Below are 24,273 nucleotides of genomic sequence, written 5' to 3'. Positions count from 1 at the left end.
TAATTGGCTTTGGTAAATTTGTAAATTGTTCCAAGTGAGATGGATAGAACTAGTGTCAATGTAATTGCTGGTCAGCGCTGACTCGGTGGGCCTAAGGGCCTGTTTCTGCACTGTATCTCTAAAGTCTAAAGTATAAAAGTCAGAGCCTTTACATTGTTAACCCTGACCAATTTGTTGCCCAGTTATCATAGGCTCATAAAAATTATATTCAGATCACTTTTCTAAAAGTGGAACGTCATAATCGAATAGTCCACATCCCAGTGCACTACCTTCTAACTCTGTCTCCCCATACGTTTTTGTTTGCATTTTGACATCCAGTCCCACCATATGAAATGCTCTCCTGAATCATAGTATTGTTCTTGGCCCACTTTGTCTTCAAACCCACCTCTTTGCCAATCTCTTGGCATTACTCTAAATGGTTTGGTATCAATTCTTGTTTGATAGCTTTTGCCAGTAGTAACAAGGCTGTTTCCCATCATAAAAATGGCATATCATTGCAAAACATTGTAATTGCTGATGTTTTTTCTCTAACAGATTCTTACATATATGAACAGTAAAGTACAGGAATGAGCCCTTTTGGCCAAACAATGTTTGCGCGAAACATAATGCAAAGTTAAACTGCTCTCACCTGCCTGTACAAGATCCATATCCCCTATATTCCTTGAACTTCCATGTGCCTATCCAAAAGCCCAGTAAACACCACCATCATATTTGCCTCAACCACTGGCATTGTGCCCAGGCCCCCATTACTGTATGTGTAAAATAATATGCCTTTCATATCTTCATTAAACTTTGCTCCTGTCATCTTATAGCTATAGTGTTAGAAAGAGTGAGCCAGTGAGCTGAACTATCAGGAATCCTGAATAATACATAGGTTGTGTAGGAAGGAACTGCAGATGCTGGTTTAAATCAAAGACACAAAATACTGGAGTAATTCAGTGGGACAGGCAGCATTTCAGGAGAGAAGGAATGGGTAATGTTTTGGGTCGACTGAACCAGACTGAGAAGGATCTTGACCAGAAAAATTCACCCATCCCTTCTCTTCAGAGATGCTGCTTGTCCCGCTGAGTTACAAAGACATAGTTTGTGCTTTGCTTAAGAATATATAGACCAGAAGAGGGCGCTGATAGTCCATAATTCATCAATACCAGTGACATTCTGAAACAAACCCCAAGATGGATATTTTAAAATTATTTTTCACAAGGATTGCTGCTGGCAGGTGGGAATACCAGCTTGCCTTTAGTTCCATAATTATAGTAAACTTTTGATTGTAGTCTCTCTCAACAAACAAAAATGTTGTGTTAGAAATATAATAAATAAATATAGCTGATATTTGTCTGACTTTGATGATGGAGTGCAGTGTATTATTCTTAGATTCCAACCCAGATGATTATGGGGATATAAACACTGTTGATGGTGAGCAAAATATCTCATGAATTAGAACAATAATCAATGTGCAACTTAAAAATATTCAGCTACATAGGTTTTGCAAAGGGATAATTATTGTAATACCAATGCCTATCACTATGGTAACAACTGATGTTGGGGGCTTGGATCTTGCTGGTTGTCTTGCTGTAACTGAGGAGCACAGACCATACCCCCCAGCACGCTTCACCTTGATCTGAGACGGCAGACGAATGGTGAGGGAATAACATAAAAAAAAGATTTGGCTCCATGTAACGATGAGGTACTTGGTGCTCCTTGAAAGAACTGCGGGCCACGCGGCTAGGAGGAAGGACCGGTGCCGAAAACCGTCGACCCGGCCCTGGCTCATCCCCCGAGAACCGGAGAGAAGGATTTGCGGGAGTTTGTGATGGCAGTCGTATAAGCAAGGACTAGTAAGAGATTGAACCAGGATCTTACCTAACGCACCCTGAAGGTTGGCTGCAGGAAGCGCCCACAGGGCACAAAAGCTGAAGGTGGCTGGACAAGGAGAGGAATGACAGCTCGCTGGATGATCCGGTTGGAGGCGACGCTGGACGTCCCGCAGCAGCTTGGACCTTGCCTGGGTTGGGCGCCGTTTCAAAAGACAGAGCGTGTAGACTGGCCTGGCGCCCAACCTGGCAACTCTTGCATGCGGTCTCAGTGGACAATGGGTTGGACTATTTCTATGCATTTTCTATTAACCAGCAATTGTCTCTCGGTATGACCGTACTTTAGTGAATATGGGGAAAAAAAGCAACTGTATGTCTGCACATGTGATAATAAAGAATCATTGAATTATTTGAGCTGGATCCTCTATTCTAATGATGTACTGTTCATGCTCACAGAAACTGCTCGGTAAGATTTGTAAATAATGTAGGCTTTAAACTTTATTAAATGGTCCTTCAGATGGATTATTTCCTTAACTCATCATGAGCAGTAAAGACTCCCACTCATTCCTTCCTGTTGATGTCCTCAGTCCACAGACCAGATAATCTCCTTGAGACTTTATCCCAAACTTCTCCTATTCACAATAACTGAAGCCCAATGGGCAACTAGGACCATGGCCTTTACAAATTGCTCTTTTGCAACAGTATCCAGAAAACATCATGTTTCATTGGACTGAATCTGTATACCCAGATCTATTATAAGGAGTGAACAATTATGCCATTAATTGCATTTTCTGAGAATTGATTTTGTTAGTCTGTGCAAAAAGAGAGAAAAAGAACATGTAATTGAAAGTCTTGCTTCGGGTTTATTAATTTTGTGTCTTTCCTAGTACTGTGATTGTTATCTAAGTTCAGTAACCTCCCATCTGTACTAATTAGGCACATCATTAGTTTTAACTTTTACTCTGCTATAACTCCTGGGCATTCATGGATCAATTCAATTCACACACCATGACATTGAATTAAATATTCATATTTCATCAATATTTACCAGCCATTACTGTACTGTTGCAATATCAACCATATAACCATATAACAATTACAGCACGGAAACAGGCCATCTCGGCCCTACAAGTCCGTGACGAACAACTTTTTTCCCTTAGTCCCACCTGCCTGCACTCATACCATAACCCTCCATTCCCTTCTCAACCATATGCCTTTCCAATTTATTTTTAAATTATACCAACGAACCTGCCTCCACCACTTCCACTGGAAGCTCATTCCACACCGCTAACACTCTCTGAGTAAAGAAGTCCCCCCACATGTTACCCCTAAACCTCTGTCCCTTAATTCTGAAGTCATGTCCTCTTGTTTGAATCTTCCCTATTCTCAAAGGGAAAAGCTGATCCACATCAACTCTGTCTATCCCTCTCATCATTTTAAAGACCTCTATCAAGTCCCCCCTTAACCTTCTGAACTCCAGAGAATAAAAACCTAACTTATTCAACCTTTCCCTGTAACTTAGTTGTTGACACCCAGTCAACATTCTAGTAAATCTCCTCTCTCCTTTATCTATTTTGTCGACACCCTTCCTATAATTGGGCGCCCAAAATTGTACACCATACTCCAGATTTAGTCTCACCAATGCCTTGTAAAATTTTAACATTACATCCCAGCTTCTATACTCAATGCTCTGATTTATAAAGGCTAGCATACCAAAAGCTTTCTTTACCACCCTATCTATATGAGATTCCACCTTCAAGGAACTATGCACGGTTATTCCCAGATCCCTCTGTTCAACTGTATTCTTCAATTCCCTACCATTTACCATGTACGTCCTATTTTGATTTGTCCTGCCAAGGTGTAGCACCTCACATTTATCAGCATTAAACTCCATCTGCCATCTTTCAGCCCATTCTTCCAAATGGCCTAAATCACTCTGTAGACTTTGGAAATCCTCTTAATTATCCACAACACCCCCTATCTTGGTATCATCTGCATACTTACTAATCCAATTTACCACACCTTCATCCAGATCATTGATGTACATGACAAACAAAAAAGGACCCAACACCGATCCCTGAGGCACCCCACTAGTCACCTGCCTCCAACCCGACAAACAGCCATCCACCATTACCCTCTGGCATCTCCCATTCAACCACTGTTGAATCCATCTTGCTACTCCTGCATTTATACCCAACAGTTGAACCTTCTTAACCAACCTTCCATGAGGAACCTTGTCAAAGGCCTTACTAAAGTCCATATAGACAACATCCACTGCTTTACCCTCGTCAATTTCCCTAGTAACCTCTTCAAAAAATTCAAGAAGATTAGTCAAACATGACCTTCCAGGCACAAATCCATGCTGACTGTTCCTAATCAGACCCTGTTTATCCAGATGCTTATATATATTATCTCTAAGTATCTTTTCCATTAATTTGCCCACCACTGAAGTCAAACTAACAGGCCTATAATTGCTAGGTTTACTCTTAGAACCCTTTTTAAACAATGGAACAACATGCGCAGTACGCCAATCCTCGGGGACTATTCCCGTTTCTAATGACATTTGAAATATTTCTGTCATAGTCCTGGCTATTTCTACACTAACTTCCCTCAATATATATAACTAAAGGGGGCATTTAAAATAGTTAGGCGTAGAATGAAAAAATAAAAGATCTTTAGTTTTACAGTATTACTGATTCTCTTTCTCATTTTTTTTAAACAATCTGGACGTATGTAGCAAGAACAAAAAAAGTCAAAGGGAGGCTTTGTATTTATTATTTGATACATGAGCAATGTTATTAATTAAATAATTGAGAATCTAAGTGGCACAAATTATATGTAAACTAGACCGTGGGACCCATTGAGTCCGTCATATGGGGGGGTTGGTCCACAAACGCAATATTCAACCACTCACCCATAGCCCCCAACTGCTGGGGCATGGCTGACGGGTTCCCGTTGTGACACCAAAGATCCCCGTTGTGACATGGGTCACAGCAACCCTTCCCAAACTGCGCCTCGCCATCCCTCTTCCTACCCCTATCCTCCTCCATTCCCCCTCATCCCCAGCACTTCCTCCCCCTCTTCACCCTCCCTCTTCTTTCCCCTCTCTTCCTCCCATCCACTACTCCCTCCTTCATCTCTCCCTCCCTCTTCTTTCCCCTACCCTCAGTCACTCCCTCCCTCCTCTCTCCATAACCCCTCTCCCAACCCTACCCCCCTTGCCTTCATTGTGAGGTGGAAGCTGCTGTGCTTTTTGAAAACAATTTATTTTAAATGTAAATTAGATCCCATTGTAATGTCATTGTGGTGTGGGACATTGCTGATGGGCAGTTTATGTAAATGAGATTCCCATTGTGACGTCATAGCTGTTAACTGCCAGTTCAGATGGAAGATTTTTTTTCAAAATGGGGTTTTGTAAAGTTTAAAATGTCAATAACATAAAATATACCAATAATGTGAGCAAAACTTGATACAACACACCACAGAACATGATGAGTAAGGTGGGTGAAAATTGTAGTACTATCTTGTACTGTTTTGGTGAAATTCAGGACCTCACAGACACACAGGCACATATACACACAGACATAGAAACAAACATGATGAGAGTTTTAGTGATCTATCCATGTATATTATTAAAACTTTCATCTTGTTTGTTTCTATCTATCTATCTATCTATCTATCTATCTATCTATCTATCTATCTATCTATCTTGTTCTATCTATCTATCTATCTATCTATCTATCTATCTATCTATCTATCTATCTATCTATCTATCTATCTATCTATCTAAATATCTATCTATCTTGTTCAGATTGATGGTCTATCTATCTATCTATCTATATTTTGTTCAGATTGATGGTATATTTTACAAGTTATTCACATTTTTATCTTTACAAGTCCAGTCGAGTACTAACAGATCACATCTATAATATCAGACAGCTGCTCTTTAGTACACTTTGTCATGCAATTTTAACAATACGTATCGTCACTGTCTTTTTAATTTAAAACCTCGGTAAACTGATGCACTGTTATGTTAATTAGAACATAAATCCATGTAGTAATATAGACAGCTTTTCAAGGACACAAGCCTATGATGTTAGGAAGATAGTCTGAAGATGTAATAAAATATCCTACATTGGATTTGATGTTATACTATATGAAACCCCTTTTATTGTTCAGAAAGTTTCAAAGGAGGAAAATTGGCAAGTAGATGCAACGAGACACAAATGACCTTATTCAGCATGTTTATTTGCCTAATAATGAAAACCTAACAATGAAAATAATGATTTTATGGGAACTTACCCATTGGTGTAGTTTTAGTTTAAATTTAGTTTATGATATGATATCTTTATTTCAAACGATTAAATAAAAGAAAAAAAGAAAAGAAAAGATGAAAATGAATAAATAAAAGGAAAATTATATATATACATATATATATATACATAAATACATACACACATACATACATATACATGTACATATATGCATACATACATATACACATATACACACACATACACATATACATAACATATATGTACATACATAAATTAAAACAATCAAAAGCCAATTTCAACATAATACACATTAGACTTGTTCGAAAAAGGATAGGAAGAAGCCTATGCTTGTCAAGTCCTACCACCATTCTTCACCATTAACAAATGCAAAATTCAATAAAATAAACTAAACAGACAATTCAAATAAAACTACTCCAATCAAGCTACTAAGAAAAAAAAAGAAAAAAAGAAAAGAACAAAAAGAACAATCACCATTAACATCTGTGAGATTTACATTCTCCTTCCTCATTACTGTACTTTTCAAAGATATTTCTTTTGTACATTTTTTTAAATTGCATTATATTCATACTTTGTTTAATCGTTTCGTCAAGACCATTCCACAAAACCACCCCACAAATGGAAATACACATACTTTTTAAATTGGTCCGAGCATAATGCTGTTTCAAGTTTAGTTTCCCTCTAAAGTTATAACCCCCCTCTCTGTCTTTGAACAGTTTTTGTATGTTTACAGGTAGCAGTTTATTTTTTGCTTTATAAATTATTTGTGCAGTCTTAAATTCTACCAGATCCTTAATCTTTAAGGTGTGTAATTTTAAATACAGTATATTGGTGTGTTCATGATATCCTACATTGTTTACTATACGAATAACTCTTTTTTGTAGTGTGCTTAGAGATTGTAAGGTGGTTTTGTAGGTGTTGCCCCATACTTCCACACAGTAATTTAAATACGGTAACACAAGTGAGCTGTACAGAATATACAGTGCTCTCTCATTCAAAACATGCCTTGCTTTCCCCCATCACTCCAACACTCCGTGTTACTTTTGCTCTCACATGTTTTATATGGGGTTTCCAGCAGATTTTGTGTTTTTGTGTTCCAGCAAACCATGTTTTTAGTTTACTCATTTCTGCTGTGACCACCTCCAAAAGCTGCTGCAAATTGGCCCCATCACAGAAAATATTAGTGTCATCTGCAAATAACACAAATTTCAAGAGGTTTGACACCCTACATATATCATTAATATACAAAATAAATAATTTATTGTCACGTGCACCGAGGTATAGTGAAAATACTTTTTTTAAGTTGCGTGCTATCCAGTCAGCGGAAAGACTATACATAACTACAAGAACCCGATTGATTTATTTTGTGGGCAGGAAAGACATTTAGCTTCTTGACTATCAAAAGAGGGTTGGGGTGGAATGGTGTTTTTCTGGCTCGATATCTATGACCAGTGGAGTACCATCGGTGCTGGTACCTCTGTATTTATGATATATATAAATGACTTGGAATAAATATAGATGGGTATGTTAGTAAGTTTGCAGACAATGCCAAAATTGCTAGAGTTGCGGACTGTAAGGAAGGTTGTCAAAGAATACAGTGGGATAGAACTCAGCTACAGAAATTAGTGGAAAAATGACAAATGGAGATTAATCCAAGTTAGTATGATGTGTGCCACTTTGGGAGGTTGAATGCAAGCGAACAGTGTACAGTTAATGGCAAAACAGCATTAATGTACAGTAGGTTCTTGCAGTTTAAGTCCATACATAGCACCCTGTAAATGGCAACACAAGTGCATAGTGATAAAGAAGGCATAGGGTAAAAAAGGCAAAGAGGGAATAGCTGTAAAGTGAAAGGGGCAAAATTTAATGGAGCTGTGGAGTGTAAGTTATTTTTACACAAATGGTGGTGGGTGTCTGGTAATGGGCTGCCTGGGATGGCGATGCATGCGGATACTGTAGTACATTTTAAGAGGTTTTAGACAGGCACACGATAAATATGCAGGAAATCAAAGGGTATGGGTTATATGCAGGCAGATGGGATCATTTATTTTGGCATCATGTTTGGCACATGCATTGTGGGCCAAAGGGACTGCTCTTGTGCTGTACCATTTTATGTTCTATGTTCTATGAATGAACAAAGTTAATGGTGCATGCAATAATCCAACAACAAACCAGAAACTTAGGGCATTTTGTTCATTGGTGTTCCAAATTATTTACATCTCAATAAAAATGTACATAATAGTGACCAGAATCATAGAATCAAAGTGCTGCTGGACAAAGATTCAACAATTTTTTTTAATATTAAGTTTAGCACACAGTTAACAACATCTGGAAATTAATTTAAAATAAATGCACCTGGCCTCTTTAATTATAATTGTCATTTAAATCTCTTGAAAGCTTTTCCTGTCTAAAGTCAAATTTGCTATCTCCCTGGTGTTAGTATACAAATTAAATAATAGCCTCCCCAGATATTCTTGACACATACGCAGTACAAAAACATAAATGGTATAGTTTTCCAGTTATGTTTTTTTTCTGGGAAAAGACAACCTAATACATGTTACTGATGATATACTGTCAGTGCCAACATTTCACTCTGTTGGGAAACCTGAAAAGAAAATTCAGGATGCCAAATGAATTAACTGATTGAGGCATTAATGGCCGAGTAGTTTAAGCTACTGCAAATGGATTGTCGACTTGTCTCCCAAACATCAGGCACAGAGTATCTTCAATTATCAGGAATAATTGTCTTGGAGGGGTGGATAGTCCATAAACTGCAGAGCATCCTGGACAATACAGCTCACCCCCTCCATGACACACACTAGCCAACCTGAGAGGCACCTTCAGCAACAGACTGGTTCCACCAAGATGCAGCACAGAATGCCACAGGAGATCCATTTTCCCTGTGGCTATCAAACTGCATAACACTTCCCCCTTCTGTTGTGGGGTGGTCCTCTTCCTCCTACCACCTTCCTCCTACCCATCTTCCCCCCACCCCCCCCCCCCCCCCCAAAACTAGATAATGGTGTTTTTCAACATGGCGTTCAGTATTTCTTCCAGGATCTAACACAATGTAAAGTTGCATTCTGTATTATAAAAATAGATGAAAAGGAAACAGCATGCATTCATTTTTATGTTCTTTATTCAGCCTGCAAGGATGCCAACTGATCACTTACCCACTTCTGACAATATTGCATTTATTTTTCTTTCATTCTATATTTACACATTTTTTATGAAACTAAATTTTGCAATACTATATTTGCTCAGGAGAAATGGAATAAACAAACAGCGCTTAAAGTCCTAATGTCAAGCAGTGCTATTGGCCAACTCATGAACCGATCCTGTGATTTAGCATTCTCCTGAACAAAACAAAAAGCTTATGTTACAGGAACAAAAGTTAATTTAGCAATCAATATAAACTTCCAAACAGTGAGATGTCCTGAGTTAAAATACAAATCATATTTCACATCTATATTATATTCCAATATATTGCATATTTTGTACATAAAATAATATAGGTAACTTCACGAGATATCAAGGAAAACCTAGGCTTTTCTCTCTCAAATTTGGCAAAGGATAATCATAGGGAAAGCCACACGAGGCAATTGATCAGCAAGTCTTTTGGCAGACATGGAAAAACTTAATGTGTTCTGCTCCACAACCTGGGAGAATTGCAAGGAGCATGGTTTCAAAATATTATTTAACATTGGTAAAATAAAATGTTTTGTGTGGTTGGTAACTTTGCACATTTTAGAAGTCCTGGATGACAACTCAAACAGGCCCAGCCAAACATACTAAACTCCTTACTCCTCAAAGTGCTTATTTTTCAAAATGCTTTATGACAATAACTATACTCAAATGTTAAAAATTGATTTTTGTAGCATCATGCTCCTACTGTAGAATAATGTGTATAAGATCCATAGGAGTTAGGCTACTTTTAGAAAGTAAAATATCTTGCAAACCATTCTTCATGCTGCGGATCTGACGAGGACTCTGTGACTGGTGTGGTTTCCGTGTGTGAAGGGCTACAGTGAGAGATAGAGAAAAGTGATTTTTATAAGCACAGGTAATGATAGTAGAAGTTCCAAAGACATATGATCACATTAATCACCTCGATTGGTGCAGTGTTTCAGAAGTCGTTCAGTTCCCACAAATAAATCGTACCTAAAAATACTTCACAAAGAAACAATATCCTTTAAAAAATGTTATATTATTATGCTGGTTCGTTGATCAGATGATCCTCATAGATTCCAAAAGAAAAGTTTTGTGAAAGGCCTGTCCCACTTTCCCGAGCTGCTCACGAATTCTCCCGAATTTTCGCCTTGATTCAAACTCGGAGAATGTTCGTAACGGGTCCATAGGAGTCCATAGATATATCGTAGTGGCTTGTTATGTCAGCCCTAGGTACTCGGGGCATTAAATGTTGTAATTTTCTCCTCCCGACTATCTTTTTACTCGTGGGCATTTTTTTATACGCTGGAAAAAACATCCCGACTTACCTGATACAAACATTCTCGGAATTTGAATCAAGGCGAAGATTTGGGAAAATTCGTGAGCAGCTCGGGAAAGTGGGACAGGCCCTTAAGCAATTCATTTTCTGAATCGGGTTTCTATGACTGAACAAAGCAACATTGAGATCAATTATACAAATGCTGAATCATGAGAAATATGCAAGGCAAAAGCAGGTACGATGAGAAAAATAAAAACTCCTAAGTATAGCACTGAATGTTCATCCAACCTACCAGAAACGAAGTAATGTAAGAAACTTATTAGGAAATTATAATTCAATTATGTGCAATTTAAATAGGGGTAGGGCATATATAATAAATAGCAGGATGCTATGGATTATTGATGGACTGTGGGATCTTGGGGCTCAAGTCTATTGCGCCATGAAAGTGGCAGCAGAGGTAGAGAGGATGGTGCAGAAAGTGTATACCATGCTTGCCTTCAACTTTACAAAATACTGGTTAGATCTCACTTAAGTGCAGTTCTGGTCACGACACAATGGGAAGGGTGTGGTTATACTGGGGAATGCTGAGGAAATTCACCAAAATGTTGCCTGATCTAAAATACTTTAGTTATTGGGAGAGATTGGGCAAGTTGGGCATGTTTTTTCTGATCGGAGGAGGCTGCAAAGTCACCTCATAGAGGTATATAACATTACAAAGGTGTATTAAAATAAAACACACATGGATAGGATAGATAATCAGAATCTTTTATCCCATGGTAGTGGTATCAAAAACAAAATGGCATAAGCTTAAGTTAGGTAAGGTTTAATGTATTTGAGCTTTTTTTTGTATTACAGAGTGGTTGAAATTCACTGGCAGAGGAGGTGGTGGAATCAGTTGTAATCACTACATAGTTATACATTGTTGAAGCAGGCCCTTCGGCCCAACATTCTCATGTCAACCAACATAGCCCATCTATACTAGTCCCTCCCGTTTGCACTGGGCCATAATCCTGTACACCTATTCTATACATGTACCTGTCCAAATATATCAGTTATGATAGTTACTGCTCAACGACCTCTTCCAGAAACACGCTCCATATACCTAACCACCTCTTGTGTAAATAGTTTACCCCTTCAGGTTCCTATTAAATCTTCCCCCTCACCTTAAATCTATGTCTTCTGGGTCTTGATTCCCTTCCTCTGGACACAAGATTCTGTGCATTTACCCAATCTATTCCTCTCATGATTTTATACACCTCTATAAGATCACCCCTCAACCTCCTGCGTTCCAAGAAAAAAAAAGTCCTAGCCTGCTCAACCTCTGTCAGTATCCTCATAAAGGCCATACGCCTTTGTAACCACTCAATTTATCTATGATGCCACTACATTTAAGATGCATTTGTCAATCAGTAAGTTGGTAAATCATATTGCTGCAGTATAAAACTTTGGTTAACCACATGAGTGTGCAGCTCTGGTCTATGCTTTACAGGATGGATATGGAGGCTTTAAAGAGCATGCAGAAGAGGACCACCAAGATGTTGCCTGAGTTAGAGAGTATTAGATGTATGAAGAAGTTGGACAAACTTGGAATGTTTTCCCTACAGTGTTAGAGGCTGAGGAACAAAGAGTGTATAAAATTATGAGATGCACACATAAGGGGAGCTAGTCAGAGTTTTTTTTAAAGGGTGAAGATGTCAAATACCACAGGGCATAGATTTAAGATGCTGTGGAAGGGGGGCCCCCGGGGGGAGGAGGGGGAAGTTTAAAGAAGATTTGTTAGGCAAGTATTTTTACAAACAGAATGGTAGGTGCTGGTATGTACTGCCAGGGAAGGTTATGAAAACAGTTGCAATAGTCACATTTAAGCAACGTTTACATAGGCTCATTAATAGTCACGGGGATGGTGAGATATTGATCATGGACAGGCAGATGTGATTATTTTAAATTAGCATCATAGTTAGCACAGTCATTGGCGGCTGAAAGTCCTGACCCACGTTGTAATGTTCTCTGTTCTGAGGCATGAAAGGATACGGACCTAATGTGGGAAAATGGGATTAGTATTTAGCTTTAAATATACTCATAGCATATTAAACATTCATGATATCTTGTAGACTATCAAATAGGGTTCAGATGGAAGTCAGGCAAAAATTGACCATTGCGTCATCTTCTGGTATAAGACTCAGGATCAGCTGAATTAGATCAGAGAAGAATTTATGTAGGGCTCTCAAATTGAAGCTCATCTTCTTGAGAAGATCTTGCAAAACCATCAAAAAAAAGAATGCAGTGGATCACAATATGGTATGGATATGCTTCAAATATGGATGAAGATGAAAGAAGTATTGCTGATAAACAACATATTATTGTTAGGGCCTTTCAAAACATATGTTGGCCTTGAACTGCCAACTTTGGATACCTCACTTGCAGGATCAATGCTTGAATCTAACCCGCAGAAATATATTAGTGATCTCCATTTTAGCTGCAAGAATGCTTAATTACGTCCAACCATTAATTAATAGCTTGACAGAAAATTACACGATACAATGTTACATAATTGATCTGTTCATCTGTTTTAAATTATCAATGTGAATTTAAAGCCAATATGGTTTCCATAATAAAGAAATGGTTTCCATAATAAAAAAATTAATTGTTGCAGGAAAATCCCAATTGGCCCCCTTGTGACCTCATTGCCATTCAATAAGACAATGGTATTCTTAAATCTCAGCATCACTTTCCTGCACCAATTCCATATCTCTTGATTCTTTTAATATTCAAAAATGTATATACTGTATCAGAGTGATCCAGGCTTCACAACTCTCTTGGGTAATGATTCAATATTCCTAGTAAAGGCTTTTCCTATTAGCTCAGTTCTAAATTGCTCCAACTCTCTCCAATGGTCAATTAATGGGCAATTAACAGAAAACGTTAAGGGTGAGAAGACATTTTGAATTAAGCAATTAGCAGAACAGTGTAATTCAGCCAGCAGGTTCTAGAAATTTAGAACTCATGGTGCAACTTTTAATCCCATGTGCACTTTGCAGTATGTTTCTGGTGCGATTCAAGCCAATAAAATCAGTAAAGGCATTAAATGAATAAGTGAATGGAATGGACTATGAGATTAATATTTTTTGTCTTTATGTCGGAAAAATGGCAATACACATTTGCTGGGCAGCATAGCTTTGTGCAGGATGAGAATGTAGAAAAACCTTGACAAATCAGTAAAATGCAGAATCAGAATGGTTCAACTGAACAAAACATAATTTTTTGACACAGAAACGAAAACATTCAAACAAAAAACAAAAGTAATAGACAAAATGCAGATTTGTTCAAAACAGTTTCATAACATAAACGAGTATAAATAATATTTCATTTGTGACACCAAAATGCTTTGATTAACATGCTGCAGGCATATATGAGGAAATAAAACAACAGCTCATTTGAAAAATTAATTTATTAAAATAAAAAAGTATACTTTAAAAGTGCATGCTTTACCTTACAAACCAAGGTACAAATGTAGTAAAGCCGCTGTAGCTTTGGCCAAGACAATAAGAAATATCAACTTAAATGTGGAATAAAGCCACAGACATAATGAATGGCACAGAATAATTATATAACTGCATATATATTCATAAAAGCACTTAAACACACACTTCAAACTGCACTTTTCTTTTTAAACATAGTAATATATGCAAATCTTATAAAACTGACAATGTAGATTCTATACAATATAAATAATTCATCCAGATTATGCTTGCTTTTACAAAGTATTTACAATATATTGCTGCAACCTAATTCCTGATGTACCATTTTAATTTAACCTGGTTAAAAAGTAATCAATTGATTGTAAATTTCTGAAATTAATCTGAAAGTGACAAAAATATAGTTATGGAAACTGTGGGTGTAGTAACAGAGTACAAATGTAAGCTTTTTGGCTAAACATACTTAAAATGCAAAATATCATCCACTTTTAAAAGATCAGGCGATTTTACAGGCAATATATTCATCATGAAATATTCAACAGTGTATCTCTTACAATATGTTTTACACTCATAACATTTTTCCACAATTAACCTCACCAAGTAAGAATAGCCATACATTGCACTGAACATAAAAAAAAGTAGTTCTTTAAGAATGGATTTGGTAGTTATTAAGAAATGCTGCAGCCAGAATATTTAAAAGATTATCAGGGAACCTCTTTATAACAGTTTTTGTTTCTCGTTGAGTGCTACTTTCTCCCTTCGTGTGGCATCATGAAGCAACTGCTATCTGACAGAAAAGAGTCATTAACACGGATCTTTTACATGACATTCTTATTTTAAAATTCCTAGTAGCCACCTTATCATTTGGAAAAAAAACAACGGTCTTCTGGTTTCCTTAAAGAAGTAAAACAGAAACAATGATTCAAGATTCAAGATTCAATTTATTTGTCATTGATGGAACATATGATGGAAATGCTCTGCAGCTTAGGCAGCATCAGGAGAGAGGTTTGGTAGGTGGTCAGTATTAAGAATCACAACGGCTAAGTCTGGGATTCAGTGTGTGTGATCAAAGTTCACACACCCAGTTGGCATTGGGTGTGGGAGTTGAGAGTAGAGGGAAGATCAAAATCTCAATCATTGTTGGGTCCAGAGACACACTGATAATAAGGGAAGAATAATTTTCCTCTTGACATACATGATGTGCAACAGTAACCAAAATGGCACTTTGCCTCCATAGATGCTGCTTGACCTGTCAGGTTCCTCCAGTGTTCTGTTATTTATTCCAGATTCTAGATCTAAAGTCTCTTTTGGCTTCACAACAACATTTCTGGTTGAATGTGACATGGTTTTCTGAGTTTCGCACAGAACACAAGCCACTATCTCACCAGAACAAATATTTATCCAATGTATTTTAACACCACACAGAAATATTGTGGTCCTGCACACTATGAAGTAAATTAGTATTGAAAAGACATATTCAAGTTATGTTCATTGCTTCATAGGTTAATGGCATTGATAAAGTGACCAAACTGTGGGGGTTAATAATTGCAGTGCATTCCCTACTTTAAATATTTGAGTTCTGTTTATAAACAAACAATTTAATGTAAAAAGATCCTACAAGATGGATTTATTTCAAATTCATATCAAAAATCTCATGCTAATTCAACCTCAGTATGAAATCCTAACTGGTTTGTTTTTAATTAGAGGAGATAATTAACATAGACCCATCAATAAAGTAAAACATTCCAGTAAAAACAGTTTTACTGATATTGAATAGAACCGTTAAAATTATTTCTCATTACAAATTAATTTAAAATTGAAAGCAGTAATCATTAGGCCACCAAAGTAATGATATTTGTGAAGCTTGTATATGAAATAGGAGGCAGTCGTTAAGTTACTTTCTAATTGAAGTGTTTACAAGATCAGAGAAAACGATGCCCTAATTGCAAAATAAGTGTGTTTGCAATCAATAACTAATTAATCTAAAAGCATTTCCAAGCTTATGCAATTGAATGTTGATTACCAAAATAATGGTTTTCCTATATGGATAGTTTTTGCAACATCACATCAACAGTTGTATTGAGGTGGATGCTCACCTCACAAATCTTTTTACCTCCTTTGGAGGTACAGTCTGTGGTAGAGGCTTGTTACTATTGAACCCAATATCATGAACAGGAGAATTCGGAATTGGCTCTAAGCGATTGTGCTGCTGTTGCCCATTTCCCATTCCTGCAGATTCCACAGCACTTAGATTTGGGACACTAACAAAGCGACTGGCAATTTTATCATTCTTTTTTTTCTGCTGTAATGAAAACAAGAAAAATAAAGAGTCAGAAACTGTTACTTCCAAAGAAAGTTCCTTGCTAATTGGCTTTACTGTTAATAAAGGTGATCTTAAAGAGTCAGACTAAGCCAAGTAATCACGGGGAAGATTATGAACACTTGAATGTACAGACCTTGGCTAAGGGATTGATAACGCCAACTGTAGGGCTGGCATTAAAAACCTTGTTGAAATTTGTTTCTCTGTTCACCAGTTCCAGTTGGTAATATTTCTTGTCATCCTGTTAAATTGAATATCAAAAATTAAAATGCTTTATATAATTATATTTCAATAACTTTCATTGATTTAGTGAATGTAACGTCTAAGGTGTTTCCCAAAACTACTTTTGACCAAAATAGATTCAAAGGCAAAGAAGGCATTGCATTCAATTGAAAACTTTTCACTGTTAAGAGATAAATAGATGAAGATGTTCAGGGAAGGATACCAGAGTTTTCAGTTGCCAATGATGGAGTTTTGTGCTTAAAGTTGTGGCTGGGTTGCTAATCAAACACATTTATTGTCCTCGAAACGAAGAACTGCAGATGCTGGTTTAAAAAAAAAGACAAAGTGCTGGACTAACTCAGCAGGTCAGGCAGCATCTCTGGAGAACATGGATAGATGATGTTTTTCAGATTGATGGTCCTTATGGTGAGGATAATCCTGATTGTAATGGCTGTATCTAATCAAATAAAAATATTAATTCTTCTGCTTAACTATGTCTTTTAGATGGTACAATGACTTTGGGGAGTCGCAAGATATTTATTGCAGGTCCTGTTGTCATACAGTGTTCCAATTCTAACAAGGTAATATGGAATGGGGAAATCAGTTCAGTAATATTGTGGGGATGAATATATGAGATGGTTTTCTAGATTCAGCATGACAGAGCATGGTATTTTGCTGGTAGCTTAAGAGCCTTAAGGGAGTGATTACTAAAGGATATATAAAGAGTGAACATTCTTCAGTTTAATCTGAATCTAAAGTCTTCACTGAATAAAGTATGCTACTCGGCAGAAGGCACATTGGTGATGGTAGATTGGAAACTGCATAATTGTAAACAAGCAATTAAAAATGTAAACTAAAATTTAAAGGAAAATTTTAAACAGGAAAAGTATTTCATTTATGCCGATCAAGAGGTCAGACATAGCATTGCATCAAAAGGAATGACACTGGATGCTGCCAAAAAGACCAAAAGTCTCAGGATTCAGAAATTTTCAGAATTCAGCCTTTGAGGACCAAGGCATTGGTGAGGAAGGAGAAGGCAAGTTTAGAAAAAAAACTATGTAAAAATAATTTTCAAAAAGATATGTAAAAAGGAAAAGGTTACCTAAAGATAATGACGGTCCCCTGCAGACTGGGATAGGAATTTTGAGGTGATAAGGAAATATTTTGAGCCTGTCCTTGTAGAAGATGGCATAAAATAGATGTGAACAAAGTGGAGAACGATAGCTCAAGGGGAGCCCAAAAAATAAACAATGGCAATAAAAAATAAAGCTGGAGAAATTAATGCGTCTTAAAGATAATAAATCCCCAGGATCTGATCACCTGTTTCTGAGTGGTTATAATTTTCCAAAATTCAAAGGATCCTAGGAAGGTTACCACAGATTGTACGTTGCTAATGTCCTTCCACCATTTAAAAAAAAGGGAGGGGAGGAAATAGGGAACAACATATCAGATAACCTGAGATGGTAATAAGAAAAGTACTGGAATTTATTATTAACAAAATGGTACTTAGAAAATAGTAATAGAATTGGGCTGAGCAATATTGACGATGAAACAGAAATCAACGTTTGGTACTGTAAATAGATTAACATGTCCATCACTCTCTGTCACTTATTACCAAGCAATTTTGGATCCAATTCAGTGATTTGCTCTAGACCAGTCTCCCACATGGGACCATGTCAAAAAGGGACTCCTGAAATCCATGTACATTACATCAAACATACTGATGTCATCAATACATTGTGTACCTGACTCTATCAAATGGGTCAGATACTTCTCCCAAAAAAGACGCACTTACAATCTTTGATTAGTTCCTGCTTTTCAAAGTGTAAATTTAGACTACATTTTTTCCCAATAACCTCCCTATCACTGATGTTGGACTCAAGACCCTGGAGATGGGTCATGACCTGACACATTGCTTGACCATTCTCTCCACAGATGCTGCCTGACCTGTCTAACTTCTCTGAGGTAGACAAAAATGCTGGAGAAACTCAGCGGGTGAGGCAGCATCTATGGAGCGAAGGAATACGTGGCATTTCGGGTCGAGACCCTTCTGTCTAATTTCTCTTGCATTTTACATTTTTGATATGACATTCACAAAGGAATATAGTGCTGAGGTAAAAGATCAGTCAAGATCTTATTAAATGGGAAGGCGCAGCCACATAGCTTAGTTTAAGTTTAGTTTAGTGTACTGATATGGCACGCATGGGGCTGAATGACAAACTCCTGCTGCTATGTTGCATGTTCTTTTAGCCTGGTGAGTATTCCAATATATCTGTTGTATAGTCTATGCTTTGGCTAATCAAGGGAAGCATCCTGTGTGCCTTTTTATTCAAATCACCCAATATATCGGTACTACTTTCTTTCAAGATTGGTGAACATGTTGTTCAGTGTATTATTATTTATTGTGTATTTTAGAATCAGTGGACACTGAAAATACACAATAAATACCTGCTTTGTTCTAAAAGAGCAAGTATGAACTGGACAGGATGATTGTCCTCATTCTGCATCGTAACCATTCTATAATTCTCCTAGTAATTATTTTTCCTGGTACTTGTCAAATGACTTGCTAAAATCCATGAGAGGGCATTAAATCTGTTCCTTTCATTGATTTTTTTCAGTATGTACTAAGGTAAAATTTATTCTTAATCAGATATTACCGTCTTATCAAATCCCATGGTTTCTGACCTTGATTAATCAAGATCAAAGAAAAACTAGTTTTGAAAATGATGACTGATAATGTACATGGTTGCACAGATAATTTTCCAATAATTTGCCCATCACTGGTTAAGAATAATTGGCCAGTCTATTCCCTTCTCCCTTTTTAAACAGTGAATTCCACACAAGCTGCCTTCCAGTCCTCCAACATCATACCTGCAGCCAAAGAAAATGCCCTTCCTTCCTTTCATGAAAAAGCAGCTGAAGAAAGGCCCACACCTGTGAAATGAGATGATTGACCTTCAACAATTATAACCATGATACTATTTACCCCAATGGTATCCCCAAGGCTCCTACGATAAATGGCAGTGTTGTTGAAAGCTGCCCTTTTGTTAATGCCTAATTCTTACCACAGTCCCGAGTCAGGGTTTTCACCCACACCATGATAAATTCTATACTGAGGTATGGGGACAAGTACACATGGTAGAACATAATTTAAGCTGAAATAGGCAGGTTCTGGTGACGATATATCTTGAGTGCAATTGGACCTCACCTGTAACAGTAGTCAAAGAATTGCATAGAATTTGTAGCTCATGATCAGAGTTCATGGCAAACGCCAATAAAAATTGTTTTCGTCTTCATTATATTTTGTTGGTAAAATTTATTTAAAGGCATCAACTGGCTAATAGTAATTTAAGGTCTGGAAGTTCAATTTATGCTGCAAAGCGATATTAGAAGTAAATAAGTTGGCACAATTCTTTCAGCAAATCCAGTAATTGCAGTCACAATTCTGTTCAAAAAAGAGCATCTACAATCCATAAAGTGTATTGATCAGCTTGATAGTCCCTTGTCATCTTTTGATCGAAGAGACGTTTGGCGGCGCGACTCACCCGTTGCAGCGGCCCCTACAGCCTGTCTGTCTTTTTTTTATTTTTTGTCTAGTTAAATGTAGTGTTTGCTGTTTTTTAATAGTATTTTTTAAATGTGTAAATGTGGGGGGGGGGGGGGATTCTCTGCTATTGAAACTGTTTTTAAATCTCTTCCCTGTCCGGGAGACCCGACTTTTTCCCTGTCGGGTCTCGGCTGTCGTTGGGGCCTAGCACCGTGGAGCTAAATCCAGCCTGAACGACCGGGGGCTTATGAGACTGGTTTGCGGATCTGCGGAGAAAGTCTCACCATCGCGGGGGTGGCCGGCCTCGGAGCGTGGGGAGGGGGGTGACCAAGCTCGACTCGACTCTCTAAAAGTGGCAACATGAGTAGGTAGAGTGATAAATAAGGCATATGGTATGCTTGCTTTCATAGGTTGGAGAATTTGAGTATAAAAGTTAGGAAATCGTGATGCATCTTTATAGAACCTTGGTTAGGCTACATTTGGAGTATTGTGATCAGTTCTGGTTGTTGGATCACAAGAAGGGGGGAAGGGGGTTGGAAAGGGAGGACAGCACATCACCCGGCACGGCTTCATGGCCGTGGGACTCACCATCGCCCGTGGGGGTTCCAACCTTGGACTTTCAGCCCGGGAGCGGGGCCGTAAATCGCCCCGCGCGGCCTAAAATGGCCGTGGGACTCATCATCGCCCGCCTGGGGCTTGGACATCGGGAGAGACACGGAGAACAGGGGAGAGAAAAGACTTGCCTTCCATCACAGTGGCATCACTGTGATGGATGTTTGTGTGAATTTAATTATGTGTATGTCTGTAAGACAGTGTCTTTGTTTGTATGGCTGTGGAAACAACATTTCGTTTGAGTCTCACTGGGGCTCAAATGATAATAAATTTGTATTGTATTGTATTGAAATATCTTCTATTTAAAGGTAGTGAATACATACCACTAGTTTTTTCATGAGCTGATCCCGTTCTGTAATCATTTCCTTTAATTCATTGATCAACTGTAGATCTTCTGCTCTTGATTCTCTGCTATTGTATTTTTCCTCAGCCTCTTCCAATCTGGATTAATAAGATAGTAGTGTGAACTAAGAATAAGCATTCAGATAGCCAGAAGTCTGCTAAATCCAACGTATACCTTTTTATGGTGGTTTATGGATCAAAAGAGAAAGTCTTTACATGCATAACAACATAGGTGAGGTGAGGGGGTCCAAGTCCATCACTCTCTAAAAGTCGCAACATGAGTAGGTAGAGTGATAAATAAGGCATATGGTATGCTTGCTTTCATAGGTTGGAGAATTTGAGTATAAAAGTCAGGAAATCGTGGTGCATCTTTATAGGACCTTGGTTAGGCTACATTTGGAGTATTGTGAGCAGTTCTGGTTGCCCCATCACAAGAAGGGGTGGAGGCTTTGGAAAGGGAGCAGAGGAGGTTTACCAGGGTGATGCCTGGATTAGGCCACAAGGAGGGATTGAACACACTTGGATTATTTTCTCTGGAAATCTGTAAATTGCTGAGAGACATAGAAGTATTAAAATTATGAGAGGCAATAGATAGAATAGACAGTTAGAATCTTTTTTCTCAGGATGAAAATATAAAATACTAGAGGGCATAGCTTTAAGGTGAGAGGGGCAAAGTACAGAGGAGATGTGTGGGTAAAGTTTTTTTTAATATACAGTGAGTGATGAGTTCCTGGAATGTGCTGCCCGGGTTGGTTGTTGAGGCAGATACAATTTAATGCAATCTCTAATTTAAGAGACTTTTGAATAGTCCATTGGATAAGCAGGGAATGGAGGAATATGGAGTATTTGCATGCAGATAAGAGTTGGTCTTGGCAACATGTCTGGCATCGACATTCCAGGCCAAAGGGACTGTTCACCTCATTATTTCTATGATCCGGGTACTGGAAGACTGGAGGATAATTAATGTGCCTTTATTTACAAAGGGCTGCAAGGACCTGCCAGACAACTACAAGCCAGTGATTTAGTGGTGTTGAAAGTTACAGTAGGGGTCACTGGGGCCATAGAAAGATAGAAAATAGGTGCAGAAGTAGGCCATTGGGCCCTTCGAGTCAGCACTACCATTCAATATGAAAAGTTCAACACAGTCAAGAGTGTTTAATTTGTCGCGTACAGAAACAATGAAATTCTTACTGGCAGCAGCAAAACAGGACTGGGAACACAGTACTCAATAGATAACATAATAAACAAAAAAAATATGCAATTAAAAAAAGTATTAATTTCAATCGTTGTAAGGCTAATTACAAACCAACAAAAGCAACAAGCACCTTACACTTGTCCTTTGTAGGATTTTCATAAATAAACATTTCCCCACTTTTTCTTCTTTTGTCCCATTTCTAACCACATTTAGTTTTATCTTCTAGTTTTATCTTTATTTCTTTTGATGATCTTTGATAATTGTAGAAACTTGATAATTTATGATCATGACCACTGAGAAAAAGAATACGTATAAATGTACATCAGTGAGTATTACTGAATTGTGTAAGAAGGAACTGCAGATGGTCTTGACCTGAAACATCACCCAATCCTACTCTCCGGAGATGCTGCCTCAACTGCTGAGTGACTCCAGATTTTTGTCACAAATATGTAACAACATTAAAGGAGAGCGATCCACTGCCTAGCTCATTCTAGACAAAAATATTATTAACGATAATTCACAATTGCAAAAATAGGAGCAATGAGTTTATTGAAATTCTCTCTCTATCTAACTCTGGGATGGGGGAGGAAACTGAAGCATCTTGAGGAAATCAAAATGGTGATAGGAGAAAGTGCAAACTCCACACAGACAGCCACTGAGTTCAGGATCAAACCTGGGTTTCTGGCACTGTGTGACAGCAACTTTACCATCTGCAATGGATGAAGTTCTGTCAACGTTCCGTCAACGGATGGAGTTGAAAAGTGAAGCAAGTGCTTGCTGAGATGCACCAGTACTTAAGTGAAGATTCTGCATTGATCTAAACCTGGCTTCTTGATTTGTAAGGGTGTTAAAGGTTATGGAGAGAAGGCAGGATAATGGGTTTGGGAGGGAAAAACTGATCAGCCATGATTAAATGGCAATAGAGTCTTGATGGACCGAATAGCCTCCTAATTCTGTTCCTATGTCATAGGGAGGTGAAAGATTTAATAGAAACCCGAGAGTGGCAATCAGCCACTGGGTGACTGTTAATCTCGCTTGGGAAGTAGGTGAGTGGTAGAATTTGATGGCAATGTGGGGGCAAGAAGATGCATTAAGATAAGATTAGTGTAAAAATGGATAGTTGAAAATTGGCGCAGACTCAATAGGCTGAAGAGGCAGTTTCATTCCTGTATCTCTCCATGACTTTAATGAGGAAGCACAAGGGCTACAAATACATCAGAATCATGCAGAATCTATAATGTAGCCATAGCATTTCAATCTAAACTGATATCTTGATTAGTGCTCAATATGTGTTCCCAGAAATAAAAATACATGGAATCAGTACAAAAATGGGTCAGTGCAGCATTATATTTAGAGAGATGTGTATTTCTGATAATGTGTTCATTATATTTGGAGAAATATATTACTAACAGTGTCATTCACTTCTGGTACATTACTTCAGAGAGGATATGCAGATCTTGAATAGGATGCCATTCTTGTTCTTGGGCTGGAAGAGTTAAGCTAATGAGCGCGCCTGACGCTAACTCCTTTGAAGAAAGGGTATGGCGGGTAATATTATTTGCATGTTTAATATAATTTAAGAAGAATTTATAGTGTAGATAGAAGTTATTTCTTAGGGAAGGTGATCAGAATTCAAAATCAAGTGGTATACTCTAAGAATTATAGCACTTTGTTCAAGAATGATGTCAGAAAACTTAATCACACAGAAGATGTGTTAATCTGACTTTCAGAAACCCACTGAGATTGAGCCTATTGATAATTTCAAAAACATGTCGCAAAGGCGTGACATCAATTTGAAAGTTACAGAACTACATAAAGTAGCAATGTTAAGATGCACTTCAAACTTGCTCTAGGTTTGCGGGGTTTATAGGTCTACCTCTGTTCTTATCTGCAAATTAAGTTTCAAAGGAGTGAATTACAAATTAATCACCATCTTTTCTGGTACTGATACTACAGCAATTTGCTTCAGTTCCCAGAGTCATTATTTTAAAATGCTAAACAAC

General features: G+C 37.8%; 1 protein-coding gene across 6 annotated transcripts in view; it reads right to left on the bottom strand.

Moving 5' to 3' along the window:
- Positions 1-9,171: 9,171 nt before the first annotated feature.
- LOC129697305 (protein FAM184A-like) overlaps positions 9,172-24,273 on the bottom strand; it is a 116,207-nt gene continuing 101,105 nt past the window's right edge. For 3 of the 6 annotated variants that reach the window (XM_055635739.1, XM_055635742.1, XM_055635743.1), the window contains 4 exons: positions 21,057-21,174; positions 16,489-16,593; positions 16,129-16,334; positions 9,172-10,131 (listed from right to left, as the gene is read on the bottom strand). In XM_055635739.1, coding sequence (XP_055491714.1) covers positions 10,044-10,131; positions 16,129-16,334; positions 16,489-16,593; positions 21,057-21,174 — 517 coding nt within the window. In that variant the 3' untranslated portion in view covers positions 9,172-10,043. Of the gene's footprint in view, positions 10,132-13,989; positions 14,820-16,128; positions 16,335-16,488; positions 16,594-21,056; positions 21,175-24,273 lie in introns of those variants that run through there. The other 3 variants (XM_055635740.1, XM_055635744.1, XM_055635741.1) reach the window with 2 other exon arrangements.

The sequence above is a fragment of the Leucoraja erinacea genome, chromosome 5 (assembly GCF_028641065.1).
Source record: "Leucoraja erinacea ecotype New England chromosome 5, Leri_hhj_1, whole genome shotgun sequence".
NCBI classification, from domain to species: Eukaryota; Metazoa; Chordata; class Chondrichthyes; order Rajiformes; family Rajidae; genus Leucoraja; species Leucoraja erinaceus.
The sequence above is the reverse complement of the archived record's forward strand: the minus strand, read 5'-3'. Positions and strand labels throughout refer to the sequence as shown.